A 13,984-nucleotide genomic window follows, 5' to 3' on the forward strand; every position below is an offset into this window, starting at 1 on the left:
CATCTGTTGATGCTTCATGGTGGTTTTGATTTGTATTTCTCTAATAATTAGTAACATTGAGCTTTCTTCATGTTTGTTGACTGCTTGTGTATCTTCTTTTGAGAAGCGTCTGTTCAACATCCTTTGCCCTTTAATGGAGTTTTGTTTTGTTTTTTCTTGTTGCTTTGTTTGAGTTCCTTATAGATTCTGGATATTAGTCCTTTGTTGGATGCCTAGTTTACAAATATTTTCTTCCATTATGTAGGTTGTCTGTTTACTCTGTTGATAGTTTCTTTGAAGCTTTTTAGTTTAATTAGGTCCCAGCTGTCAATTTTTGGTTTTGCTGCAATTGCTTTTGAGGACTCAGTCATAAATCCTTTGCCTAGGTCAATATCCAGAAAAGTATCTCCTAGATTTGTCCTAGGATTTTTATAGTTTGAGGTCTTGCAGTTAAATCTTTCCTCATCTTGAGTTAATTTTTATATGTGGTGAGAGGTAGGGGTCCAGTTTCATTCTTTGCAAATGACGAGCCAGCTATCCCAGCACTATCTGTTGAACAGAGAGTCCTTTTCCCATTGCTTATTTGTGTTGACTTTGTCGAGGATTAGTTGGTTGTAGATGTACAGCTTTATTTCTGGGTTCTCTATTCTGTTCTGCTGATCTGTGTGTGCCTGTTTTTGTGACAGTGCCGTGCTATTTTGGTTACTGTAGCCTCGTAATGTAGTTTGAAGTTGGGTAATGTGGTGCCTCTAGCTATGTCCTTTTTGCTTAGGTTTGCTTTTTCCATTAAGGCTCTTTTTGGTCCCACATGAATTTTAGAGTAGTTTTTTCCTAATTCTGTGAAAACAACATTGATAGTTTGAGAGGAAGAGCATGAAATCTGTAGATTGCTTTGTCTTTCCCCATTGTTGAATCAGGTTGCTTGTTTGTCCTGTTGCTAGCTTGCAGGAGTTATTTTTATATCCCAGACATCAGTTTCACACCAAATACAAATCTACAGTATCTTCTCCATTCTGTGAATTACCTTTTTACTCTATTTTGTTGTTAACATTGTTGTTGTTTGCTTTTTGTTTTGTTTTTTGAGACAGAGTCTCACTCTATTGCTTAGGCTGGAGTGCAGTGGTGTGATCTCTGCTCACTGCAGCTTCCACCTCCCAGGTTGAAGCAATTCTCCTGCCTCAGCCTCCTGAGTAACTGGGAATACAGGTGCCCACCACCACGCCCAGCTAATTTTTGTATTTTTAGTAGAGATGGGGTTTCACCATGCTGGCCAGGCTGGTCTCGAACTCCTAACCTCAGGTGATCCACCCACCTTAGCCTCCCAAAGTGCTGCGATCACACCTTTCACTCTATTGATAGTGTCCTTTGATGCACAAAAGTTTTTAACTTTCACGAGGTCCAGTTTGTCTAATTTTTTTGTTGCCTGTGCTTTTGGTGCCACATCCAAAGAAAAAAAACATTGTCAAATCCAATGTTCTGACATTTTTCCCCTGTGTTTTTTTCTACTGCCTCAGTAACACCATCCCACCTGAGGCCCAGATTCCTGGCCTCCCACAGACCTTTAAGAACAAAGTTCCTGGGCACCCTCACACACCACAGACAGAATGAGCAAGGGGTGGCAGAGTGGAACCTGGGTGGCCTGGCCTCTGTCCTGCCTGTGTCTTCTGCTGGTCCTTGGGGCTGGCCAGGACAGGGAAGATGGTGGCCCCTCCACGCTGGCCCTGGATCCTCTGGCAGCCCCCTGCTCCTGACACTGTCCTATGACCTCAGACAACAGAATCGAGAGTCAGCGCATTTGAATTCCAAACCCCATTCTGCATGCTTCGGTGGGTAGCGACATTTGCCACATGTGGGCTACTGTCTAGGTTTAACGAGAATGTGGGAGGTATCAGTTCCTTTTCTGGCAATGGCATTTGGACATTTCCCTCTGAAACCTTTCCTGCCCTGGGCACACAGAACACAGCTTCCTCTGCCTCCCACTTGCTCTCTGCTGACCATCCTGGAGACTCTGGGAGCGTTGTGGCACCTCCACGCCCCACACAAGGCAGGGCCTTCCTTTCTCTCCCACTGAGCCCCACTGGCATCCACCGACTTCCTCGCTGACCCAGCGCTGAGAAGCCTTCTCAGCATGCACCGGCACTGTATGCTGGGCTCCTAGAAATGCAGACTGAAGACTCTCAGCCCTGGCAAAAGCTGTGAGTAGATTCTGGAGAGGCCAGCTCCCCCGGGGGTTGGGTGCTGTGGCCAGAGAGCCTGAGATATGCTGTTTGAACCACCTGGGTCTTGATGCCCTCACTGCAGTGAACTTTGTCCTGGCCTGTTAGAAACAGTAGTTTCTTTCGGCCGGGCACTGTGGCTCACGCCTGTAATCCCAGCACTTTGGAAGGCTGAGGTGGGTGAATCACCTGAGGTCAGGAGTTCGAGACCAGCCTGGCCAACATGGTGAAACCCCATCTCTACTAAAACCACAAAACAAAATTAGCTGGATATGGTGGTGCATGCCTGTAATCCCAGCTACTCGGGAGGCTGAGGTAGGAGAATTGCTTAAACATGGGAGGCGGAGGTTGTAGTGAGCCGAGATCATGCCACTGCACTGCAGTCCAGCCTGGGTGAGACAGTGACACTCCGTCTCTCTCTCTCTCTATATATAGAGATATACAGTTTGTTTTAAACACTTTCTTTAAAAGCCTTCTTGGCCGGGCGCGGTGGCTCAAGCCTGTAATCCCAGCACTGTGGGAGGCCGAGGTGGGTGGATCACGAGGTCAAGAGATCGAGACAATCCTGGTCAACATGGTGAAACCCTGTCTCTACTAAAAATACAAAAAAATTAGCTGGGCATGGTGGCGCGTGCCTGTAATCCCAGCGACTCAGGAGGCTGGGGCAGGGGAATTGTCTGAACCCGGGAGGCGGAGGTTGCCGTGAGCCGAGATCGCGCCATTGCACTCCAGCCTGGGTAACAAGCGCGAAACTCCGTCTCAAAAAAGAAAAATAAAATAAAAAAATAAATAAAAGCCTTCTTGCCTTTTTGCTAGAAGCCCTATCCTATGTAGCTGTTAGACATGCTCACAGGCACGTAGTACATCTATGTCCTTGTACTTTAACCAAGACATCTGTGCTGCACATGCTCACAGGCAGGTCCCTGCTTGCAGCCTAGGCCCCTTCCTTATTTGGACTTCCTTTTTTTGCTCTCCATTGCTTTTACGTTTTAGAAACATTTCAAGTTATTAGCCAATCGGGTTTTAGTTTAGATTGTGAGGTCTGGCTCCAGCCAACGGAGATGAGACACAGCAGTAAGGACGACCTAAAATGCATAAGAAATAAATACGTCTGCCTTCTTTTATTCGTTGTACTCTCATGGCAAGATTGCTATGAGAGTCCCCTTTCTGCAGGAAGTGAAAAGAATCACTTTGCTGAAAGATCCTTTTTTCCAGTACTAATTTTTCTCGGTGGCACTGAGCATCTGTTTCCAGCATGTCCCAACCACCTATTCCTCTGGCCACGTGGAGGACTTTGCCACCTCCTGCAATGGCTCCACCTCCAGCATCTGCCTTAGAAATGCCTCTCGTGCCTCAACCTCCCACCCTGTGGGTTCTCTTGCTTACTGCCATGATCCTCCACCTCATGGCCACCTCCAGCCCCTGAGCCTTCTGTTTTCCCAGCTCAGTGAGGGATCCTGGCCCCCCTATGTGGGACCCCTTCTCCTTTCTTAGGTGGGCCCACAAGGCTTCTTGAAGCTTTGCTTCCTGAAGGGTAGTCCTGGATTGTCTCCATCAGATCCAGCTGAAGAGCTTTGTTTGAAAGCCAGTCCTTGGCCAGGCATGGTGGCTCATGGCTGTAAGGTGAGCACTTTGTGGGGGTGAGGTGGGAGGATCGCTTGAGCCCAAGAGTTTGAGACCAGCCCTGGCAACATAGGGAGAATTCTGTCTCCAGAAAAATAAAAAATAGTAGCTGGGCATGGTGGTGTGCCTCTGTAATCCTACCTACTTGGGAAGCTGAGGCAGGAGAATCCCTTGAGCCCAGTTCAAGGTTACAGTGAGTTATGATTACACCACTGCACTCCAACCTGGGTAACACAGCAAAACCCAATCTAAAAAAATAGAAGAAAAAGAAAGAGAGGAAGAAGAAAGGAAGGAAAGAAAGAGAAAGAAGGAAAGGAAGGAAGGAAGGAAGAAGAAAGAAATAAAAAGAAAGAAAGAAAGAGAAGAAAGGCGGTCCTGTCGTCTCCCCAGTCCCCCAGGCGTGCTCGGTGGGGCCTGGGCTGCTGTGTGCAGCAGTGCTGGGTGATCCTGCTCAGGATGTCCCAGAAGCCTGACCTGAAAGAGCAGCTGGGTTGGAGGGACGGCCCAATGTGAGCGTGACCAAGGCTGTGTGGAGAGGAGAGAGGTGTTCCCAGGTCAGACAGGCTCTTCTTGTCTTCTGCATGGCCAGTTCCAGGCTCATGGGGGCCGCTGGGGCTCCCTGCTCATTTAGTTCGGAAAGCATAGCCCGTGAGGCAAGGATGCGCAGCCTGAACCTGCACCTGGGGGCAGCCAGTCAACATCTGAACGGGCTCCACGGGGTGCCCACAAGCTCTCCAAAGTCCCAACACCAGTCTGCCTTCGCAGATGCCCCAAGCACTTTATCACTGGTGAGCTCAGTGCGGTCAAGAGCTCTGTGGCCCCAGCCCTGCCTGAACGAGGAGCAGCCCTGCCCTAGAGATGCTGAAAGCCCCTGCATATGCGTGGGTCCCCACCATGAGGGAACCGTCCCGTGAAGCCATGAGCTGGATGCTGGGCTGCTACTGGAGTAAAGTTGCCGGCCTCGGGCTCAGTGCTTGCAGAGCAACGGAAGGGTGGATGTTCTAGAACTTTCTGGAAGGAAGGAGGGCAGTCTGACTGGTTTCATGCCTGTGGGCTGATGAGAAACCCTGTCGTGGCCCTGCCGTGGGGCACCAGTGCCCAGCTCCTCCTGCCTCCAGAGAGGAGCACCCTCTGAAGGGCCTGGAGAGGCTGATGCCAGCTCTCTGTGTCTGCCTCCTCTCTCTATGAATCATTTCCTGCTTTTCCTTTAAGTTAGCTTGAGAGAGCTCTGATCCCTGACCCTGAAGTGTGTTTCTGATGGAAACTCCACCGGCTTACACTCCTTACCCCCATGTCAGGCAGGCTTTCCTGGGTCCCCAGCGGCACCTTCCTGGGTGCAGGCCGCCCACCCTGCACGGTGGCATCTTCGGGGCCCCGCCTCCTCCTCCTCCTCAGCAGCCGCCCACACCTGCTTTCCCAGAAGCCAGAAGCCGTCGGGCAGGATTCCTGGGGCCTCAATGGTCCAGGCGAGCGCAGCAGCCACCTTCCGCCCACACCGCGGCTTTCTCAGCCGTCCACACTGGGCCCTACAACTGCGTTTGTGTCTCAGCCCCTCTCAAAGACAGAAAAGAAGAGGGGGATGCTAAAAGGACACAAAAAGTGGCAAAATGGCCAGGCTTTTAGAAAATTATTTTCACAGCTTCGCTGAGATACAATTCACATACCACAAAATCCACCCATGTAAAGGGAATAATTCAACGGGTTTCGGCATATTCACAGGGTTGTGCAACCTTCTTACAGCGTAATTTTAGAACATTCGTGTTCCCCGTACTCCCCGGCAGGAATCTCCGGACCCCGTAAGCCTCTCCGCACTCTGCCTCGTCCCTGCAGCCCCCGCCAACACCAGCCGACTTCCCGTCTCCGTGGCCTTGCCTGTTCCAGCTCTCCGAGCGCCTGCACTGACCTCCCGGGGTCTTCCTGCCTGGCCCTGCCACCGGCGTTGTCTTCGAGGCCCATCCACTCCACGCTTGCGTCAGTGCCTCCCTCACTCCTTTGTGTGGTCGTGCATTTCGTTACCCTCGTGTCCGGGTGCGGACAGTTGGGTGGTTTCCATCCTTTGACCATGACTGATGCTGCTGCAGAATTTGTGCTCGCCTTTCTGTGCGCACTCGCGCTGCCCTTTCTCTTGACATATGCCTGGGGTGGCACGGCTGGCCCTGTGGAAACTCTGCTTCACTTTTGAGGACCCACCAACTTTCCACAGCGCTGCAGCTTGTCGCAGCCCCAGCAGCTGCGGGCGGGGCCACAGTCCCCATACCCCCCGCCCCTTACTTACGTCTGTCTCTGATTCTAGCCATGCTGGTGGGTGAAGTGGGAGCTCATTGTGGCTTCAGTTTGTATTTTCCTGATGACCAGGTGTAAGGAGAAAAACCGAGAATCACATTTAGAGCCTTTTCCCAAAGTGGGAGTTTCCGAGAAACCAGAGAATGGACGGAGTTCAGCTTGGCGAGTAGGCGAGTTTATTCGGACTCAGATGTGGGGCACCCGTGGGCAGCAGCACAGCTCTAGAGATTGGCGCGCTTCCGTCCCTAAGCTGCTTTGAGCTAATTTTCTGGCTCTTTGCGTCATGTGTGCTAAGGGCCTGCTCTCCGTGGGGGTTCTCACATCTGCTCCGGGGTGTTTCTCCGACACCCGCTCCTCGCTGGGCACTGTGGCCTGGACTCACCGCCTGTCCGGGGTTCAGGCCGCGAACGTCTGCCCTGAGGTAATCTGGTGGGGACGGTCGGGCCACAGCGGCGGTGCTGGGTGGCCGCGTTTTATTTATCCGAACATTGAGGCACCAGTGCTTCCAGGTGTGGTCACTGGGCTGGGCCTTGGGGATGCTGGGGTGACCAGACACAGCCCTGCTCCCACAGTGCCGCACAGGGCACAGACACCACAGCAAGACAGGTGACCCTAAAAACACCGTCCTGGAAGGTCGGCCACAACTCAGGTGTGAAGGAGGCAGGGAAGGCCCCGCGCAGTGGCTCAGGCCTACGGTCCCAGCACTTTGGGAGGCCGAGGCGGGAGGATCACTTGAGCCCAGGAATTCCAGATCAATCTGGGCAACGTAGTAAGATCCCATCTCTACAAAAAATAAAAACAGGCCACCAGGACCTGGTGGCGTGCGCCGGTGGCCCCAGCTACTGGGTAGGTTGAGGCAGGAGGATCGCCTGGGCCAGGGAAGTCGAGGCTGCGGGGAGCCGCGGTGGCCACTGCACTTCAGCCTGGGTCGCAGAGCGAGCCCGGTCTCCGGATAGCGCAGCAGGGGTGACCGAGGCCCAGGCATTGCCCGTGCGGAGCGTTCTGGAGGCGCAGGTGGCCAGTGGCGCCCACGGGCCCTCCTAAGTGAGGCGGCTCTGCCAGGCTGTCCGGAGAGCTCGGCTCGGTAAGGCGGGGAGTACGAGAGCGCGGATCTGGCCTCCGAGGCGGCCCCTCAGTGACCAAGCGCCGCGTCCCTGTAGGTGCAGCGCCCGCCTCTCCGCTCCGGCTCCGCCTCCGCCTCCGCCCCGGAACGCAGCGCGCCCCGCCAGAGGCGTCCCGGAGGCCCACACGGGAATCGCGGAGCTCAGCTGCTGCGAACTCGCGACAGGTCCAGGCGACCCACGGGATCCCCTGCTGACGCCCCCGATCCGGGATCCCATGGACGCGCGGGGCCCTGAAGCTCCTGGCGGGCGCGCGCTGCGGGACGCGGTGAGCCCCCCTTCCGCTCCTCTCTGGCTGGGGTAGCCCCTGCGGTCGTGGGGTGTCCTGAGGTCCTTGGAGGGGGGGAGCCTGCAGTGCTGGGGGTGCCCTGAAGTCTTCGTGGGGACCTGAGATCTTGTGGGGAACCCAGCAGTTCTGGGAGACATTGAGATCGAGGTTGGTGGGGGAACAGCTGGGCCAAAGGGTGCCCAAAGGTCCCTTCAGAGGGGACCCACGAGTGTCGAAGCGCCCAGGGCTCCCGCCTCTTCCTGGAAATCCTCCTGCCCCCGGGCCTTCCTACTTGCCAAGAGAGTTCCAGGCCCACAAGAGGACGGGCTGTGGGACCTGGAATTTGAAGGAATGTGTTGGGCCTTATGCAAGCCTGAACCTAAATTTCCTGAAAAACGTAGAAAGCCCTGGCATGGTTCAGCGGTCCTATGTCCACGGGGTTCTAGGTTCACACCCCGGAACGTGGGGCTCTCTGGGATCTTGAACCCCCAACTGGGAGAAATTTGTGCCTCTCAGCCTCACTGTTCTCATCTCACCCTGGACACAGTACAGGGTGTGAGGAGTAAATTACACCATGAATGGTGTGGGACGTCAATCTGTAAACTACAAACCAGTATATAAACAGGAAACGCTTTTAGTAGCAGTGGTGGTATTTGTGTGTAACCTGGTCAGTAATTTCTGAAGAATTCTTGAGATGCGCAGGGTTACCAGCTTTTCTCCTACATCCTCCTCTGCTCGCTTTGGTCTTGGCTCTGGGCTGAGGCGTGTGATCCTCCTTCGTTCGTGGTGTGTGGTGTGAGGAGGGGAATGGGTCCCTGCTCAGTCTGCACGTGGCCCTCTCATGATTCTGGCACCCGGCTACTTGTTGCCAAGACTTTCCTTTCCCTCTGAATCTAACAGCCTGGCACCTTTGTCAGAAGTCAACAGATTTATGGATGGGTCTAACCCATGATATTTAAAATGTCATATGTGGGCTGGGTGTGGTGGCTCACACCTGTGATCCCAGCACTTTGGGAGGCCGAGGTGGGTGGATCACCCAAGGTCATGAGTTGGAGACCAGCCTGGCCAACATGGTGAAACCCCATCTCTACTAAAAGTACAAAAATTAGCTGGGCATGGTGGCAGGTGCCTGAAATCCCAGCTACTTGGGAGGCTGAGGTGGGAGAATCGCTTGAATTCAGGAGGTAGAAGTTTACTGCAGCCTAGGCAACAGAGCGAGACTTAAAAAAAAAAAAAAAGTCATATATGCCAACAGTAAATATTTATTCAGCTGCCTTTGGTTTATTTTTTTCAGGCAGAAAATCTATTTCAAGAACTTCAGGAACATTTTCAAGCTCTGACTGCAACATTAAACCTCAGAAATATCCTTTTCTACCTTTAACAAATGCTGTGCTTTTGGACTGGTAGATTATCAGAGTATCTCTTCATTGCCTGCTAGTCGTAGATAATAGTTTACTTAGGATTTCCCAGTATTTACATGTGTGCTTTTCTGTGGCTTCCTGATGCATTAATTACCCCTTACCTGCAGCAAAAGCTCCTGCTTGACTGGCAACACAGGATGTTTTGTGCAGCAAACATAAAGGACAAGAGCACAGCATGTAACACTTCACAGTGGGGCTCCCATCAGTCCCCAGCCAGACAATGCACCCTCGGCCACAGGCCCTCACAGGGAATCAGACCCTGCAAAACACAACGCTGCAGGCTCCAGAACAGGATACCACAAACGGCTCTCCCAAACTTTCTTTTGTTTAGTTTAACTTCAGCAACTCACTGTTTTTTCTTAGTAACATGAAAACAAACAGAATTAGGATAGAATGTTTTTTGGACTTGGAACAAATCTAGATAAGGGTAACAACTGCCCCAAGACTTGCCCAATTTGAGCTCATGCAACACAATTAAATGTCTTCCTTAAATATTGCGTGCTTGCAACTTTTGATTTTGTAAATGGGTTCCAGAACAAAAATGATTTTTAAACATGATAAAATTAAACCATATGAATGTTAGTTTTTTAAAGAGTTAACTTCAGCTGGGTGGCAGTCGATAGTCCCAGCTACTCAGGAGGCTGAGGCAGGAGGATCACTTGAGCCCAGGAGTTTGAGGCTGCAGTAAGTTGTGATCACACCACTGCACTCCAGCCTGGGGGACACAGCAAGACCCCACAAAGAAGCAAAAAAGAATTAATTTCCATTATATTAATTTTTACATGCCCAGAGTTTGACTATAAAAAACCAGACAATCTCCTATCCTCAAGTCCATGTCCAACCAAGGGGAGCCACATTTTCAAAGCTCACAGTTTAAAAGTTAAAGGGACACACTGAGGAAAACTCAGGGAAAGAAGCTGATGTGCACAGACACTAAGCCTGTCGTTGATTCCCTCGTTTTAAAAGTTGCATCTGCCATGGCTCTGCCATGGGCACGAGAACGGCAGGTGCCATGGGAGGCAGGGTCTCTGAGGGCATCCTGGCTTCACCTCGGCTGCCCTGCACGCCAGCTCTATGTGCAGAGGTCCTTAACATTGCACTGGAAGAAATGGGAAATCGCATTGAGGACTTACAGAAGAATGTCAATGACTTAATGGTGCAAGCCGGCATTGAAAATTCTATGAAAGAACAAATGGTAAGGTCGTTATTAGGAAACTATGTCAGCCTTTTACATATCTTTTGATTGCTTTCACCTTGAAAAATACAATCCCATATTTGTTCACTATGAGAATTACTGCCTTTGTGCTGCATGAAAACTGCCAGGACTAAATTTCCAAATGCTCTTTTTCCTTTTTTTTTTTTTTTTTTTTTTGGGGGGGGTTTTTCTCTTTTTTCCCAGATTGGAGTGCAATGGTGTGATCTCAGCTCACTGCAACCTCCACCTCCTGGGTTCAAGCCATTCTCCTGCCTCAGCCTCCCAGGTAGCTGGAACTACGGGCATGTGCCACCACGCCCAGCTAATTTTTGTATTTTTAGTAGAGATGGGGTTTCACCATGTTGGCCAGGCTGGTCTTGGAACTTCTGACCTCAAGTGATCCCCCCCGCCTCGGCCTCCCAAAGTGCTGGGATTAGAGACGTGAGCCACCGCGCCAGGGCACAAACCCTTCAACCCAGTACTGCTCAGATTGTTTGCAGTTAATGAATTTCAAGAGTTTCAACATGCTTTGCACATTCATAGGATGCCTTTTGTCCATGGAGACGCTGAGAGCCGTGACCACTTTACAGAAGGCCACAGGGAGGATGGTGGGAGGGCTGTAGGCACTCTCACAGCTTCTGATGCTGAACATAAACACGCCACAAAAGAATGCTGGATCAGAGGCACGTTGAAAGCTGTTAGTAAAGACGACGTAGAAAAAAACGATTCAGAACAGCGCCCACGCAGAGCAGGTCCTCCCACCTGTGCCCACGCAGATGCTTTCCCAGGGACCCTCTGAACCTCCAGGTCAGAAAGCTGGTGAGCCATGAAATCACCCTGCACTTTAACTTTGGGGTGTGGTCTGTTTGCCTAGGCAGGGATGGCAGTGCTCTGATTCTGCTGGACTGAAGTCCTCATGCCTTCTCTGCATGAGTTCAGAGCAGAGGCAATCTGCCCCAGACACCTAGTCAAGTCTCCTGCAGATACACTGGCATCTTCACCTTCAGACATTTATTCTGAAAGTCTTAAAGCAGTGTCAGTGGCCCCACACTCTATGCAGCTTTCTGCCCCTTGCTTTTTTGTTCAGTGCTGATTCATGTTGACATGTGTAGCTCTAGGTCAGTCGCTAAGTGCTACGTAACTGTCCTCTGATTATCTACTTTCTATTTGACTGTTTCCAAACAGTGCTGCGATATTCTTGTTTATTTCTTTGTGTACATATTGCCAGTTTCTCTAGGGAACTTGATTATTCCGTACCTAGGGGCTTGTTGCCTGAGTTAGCTGCCACAGGTAATTTCTGGACTTTGCCTAGAGCCATCCTGGGAAGACAGGAAACAGAAATCACTGGCTGCCCGAGAACTAGTTAATGCAACTTGACTACAGCACTACAGTGCCACAGATGAGGCAAGGCTGGGCAGCCACGCAGGTCCAAGCTTCAAAATCTTATCCTCTGCTACTGGCTGTAATCTGGGAAATCTAAGCTTTAGTTTTCTTCTCTGCAAAGTATCTACCTGGTAGGTGGCTGTAAGGTTTTGAGAAAATTGCAAAGCACTTAGGTCAGGGCAAGGTAGACAGTAGGTACATGACGAGATAAACTTGAGACAGAGTCCAAATCATTATGATTTCAACTGTATTGCAGTCACAGAGCACCAATGAAAAGGTTATTAAAATCAAGGGTTAACAAACATACTACACCTGATATGTTACGGACTGAACGTTTATGTCTCCCTAAATAGCTGAAGACCTAACTGCAGCATGTCTATATTTGGAGATGAGGCATCTACAGAAGTAATTAAGGTTACATGTGTCCTGAGAGGGGGACCCTCATCCAACAGGATTTGTCTTTCTGAGAAGAGACGCCAGGGGCTTGCCTGCCACCTCCTTGGCTGCACCAGAGAAGGTGGCCATCACAAGTCAAGGAAAGCCCTCCCCAGAAATCACACAGACTGGCACCTTCTGGGATTTCCAGACAAGATAACTGTGAAAGGACAAGTTCCTGCTGTTTAAACCACCCAACCTGAAGTATTTTGTTATGGCAGTCCCAGGCAGAATATTACAATATGCAACACATTTACAATAAATCATGATAAACTTACAAATGTGGAATGTCATTGTTTAATGTTTTCTGGTAACAGCCAATAAAGCTGACACGAGACATAATTCATATACCATCCACCAATTATGCAAATCAGTGGGTTTTGATAGAATTGTGCCAACCATTACCACAATCTTAGGACACTTTTTCTTTTTATGCTTATTCTTATGTAAGCACATTTTCATTATGTCAAAAATGAAGCTGTGCCCACTAGCTATCACCTCCTATTCTTCCTCCCTCCCAGTCTGAAGCAACCACTAATCTGTCTCTATGGATTTGCCTGTTCTAGAAAAGCCGTATAAATGGAATCACACAATATGCAGCAACGGGCTTTTCACTTAACCTAATGATTTCTGTGTTCACCCACACTGTAGCATGTATCAGTACTTCTTTTCTTTTTACGACCAAATAATATTCCATTGTTTGGATGGACATTTTAAACATTCCTCTGTTGATGGACACTTGGGTTTCCACATTTTGGCTTCTGTGTACAAGTTGCTATGTGGACATATGCATTCAATTCTCTTGGATATGAAACTGCTGAGTCAAAGGGTAACACCATGTTCATGAGACAGGGTCTTGCTTGGCTGCCCACGCTGGAGTGCAATGGTGCAACCATGGCTCACTGCAGCCTTGACCTCCTGGGCTTAAGTGATCCTCCTGCCTCAGCATCCCGAGTAGCTGGGACCACAGGCACACACCACCATGCCCAGCTAATTTTTTTTTGTATTTTTTGTAGAGACAGGGTCTCACCAGGTTACCCAGGCTGGCTGAGAACTCCTGGGCTCAAGCAATCCGCCTGTCTCAGCCTTCCAAACTACTGGGAATACAGGCATGACACCTGCACCAGGTCCATGTTTAACTTTTCAACAATCTGCCTGCCTGTTTTACCATTTTCCTACCAGGAGTGTGTGAGGGCTCTAATTTCTCTACATCCCTGCGAATGCTTGTTGTGACCCCTTTTTGAATCTAGCCGAACTCGTGAGTGTGAAGTGGCATCTCACTGTGGTTCTGGGATTTGTACATCTTAAAAAGCAGTGATGCTGAGTGTCTGTTTGTGTGCTTACTGGCCATGTTTCACCTCTCTGGAGAAACATGAGGAGTGTAATACTGAGTGTCTACTCCATGCCAGGTTCTCGAGGTCACTTAGATGTTCTCCCTAGTTCCTCACTCTGATATGGTGTTACACTCTCCTACTTCATACATGGAAAAATCAGCACTAGGGAGATTAAACTGCAGATTTGTGTTTGAATTTTAAATCCACTTAAAAAGCATACACTCATTTACATGTGTAAAAAATGTGCTTCATTCTGTAAGTACCTCTGTTTTCACAACAGCAATCAATCTACTGACAGCAGTGAGCCCTGTGCACCACTCCTGTGCCCAGCAAGCACCATGTGCTTCCCTGTGTTTACATCTGTGTGCAGGGCAGACACTCTTATCTGCCTCTACCAAGGAGAAAATGGAAGCTCAGAGAAGGTACCCTGCCTGCGGTCACTCGGTGGAGGCAGAGCCTGGGTCTGAGGTCAGAGGGCCCCCCATCTCTGCCCTCCCTCACTTTCACTTCAAAGTATGAGCGTGCTGAGATGGGACACGAAGATCCCAACCAACGCCATCCACACTGCTAGGGTGAGGGGCACAAGAGAAACCTGAGATTGTAATAAGGAAATTTTCTTTTTTCTTTTCTGGTTTTTTTTTTTGTTTTTGAGACAGTCTTGCTCTGTTGTCCAGGCTGGAGTGCAGTGGTGCGATCTCGGCTCACTGCAACCTCTGCCTCCTAGGT

The 13,984-nt window shown here is 50.2% G+C and overlaps 1 protein-coding gene across 1 annotated transcript; it reads left to right on the forward strand.

Moving 5' to 3' along the window:
• The first annotated feature begins 7,291 nt into the window (after positions 1–7,291).
• HSBP1L1 (heat shock factor binding protein 1 like 1) lies at positions 7,292–12,205 on the forward strand. The gene is made up of 4 exons (XM_032293803.1): positions 7,292–7,490; positions 8,785–8,851; positions 10,012–10,106; positions 11,843–12,205. Exons 1-4 carry the CDS (start codon positions 7,440–7,442, stop codon positions 11,852–11,854), a joined length of 225 nt encoding a protein of 74 aa, XP_032149694.1. The 5' UTR covers positions 7,292–7,439; the 3' UTR covers positions 11,855–12,205.
• Positions 12,206–13,984: the final 1,779 nt, after the last annotated feature.

The sequence above is a fragment of the Sapajus apella genome, unplaced genomic scaffold (assembly GCF_009761245.1).
Source record: "Sapajus apella isolate SASKATOON/1434 unplaced genomic scaffold, GSC_monkey_1.0 scaffold30, whole genome shotgun sequence".
Taxonomy (NCBI): Eukaryota; Metazoa; Chordata; class Mammalia; order Primates; family Cebidae; genus Sapajus; species Sapajus apella.

Bases quoted from the DNA above. Each gene is read 5' to 3' on its own strand.
- HSBP1L1 (XM_032293803.1), top strand. From the start codon at position 7,440: ATGGACGCGCGGGGCCCTGAAGCTCCTGGCGGGCGCGCGCTGCGGGAC. The intron at 7,491-8,784 runs GTGAGCCCCCCT...TATTTTTTTCAG, and splicing joins GGCGCGCGCTGCGGGACGCG to GCAGAAAATCTATTTCAAGA. The intron at 8,852-10,011 runs ATATCCTTTTCT...TTAACATTGCAC, and splicing joins TGCAACATTAAACCTCAGAA to TGGAAGAAATGGGAAATCGC.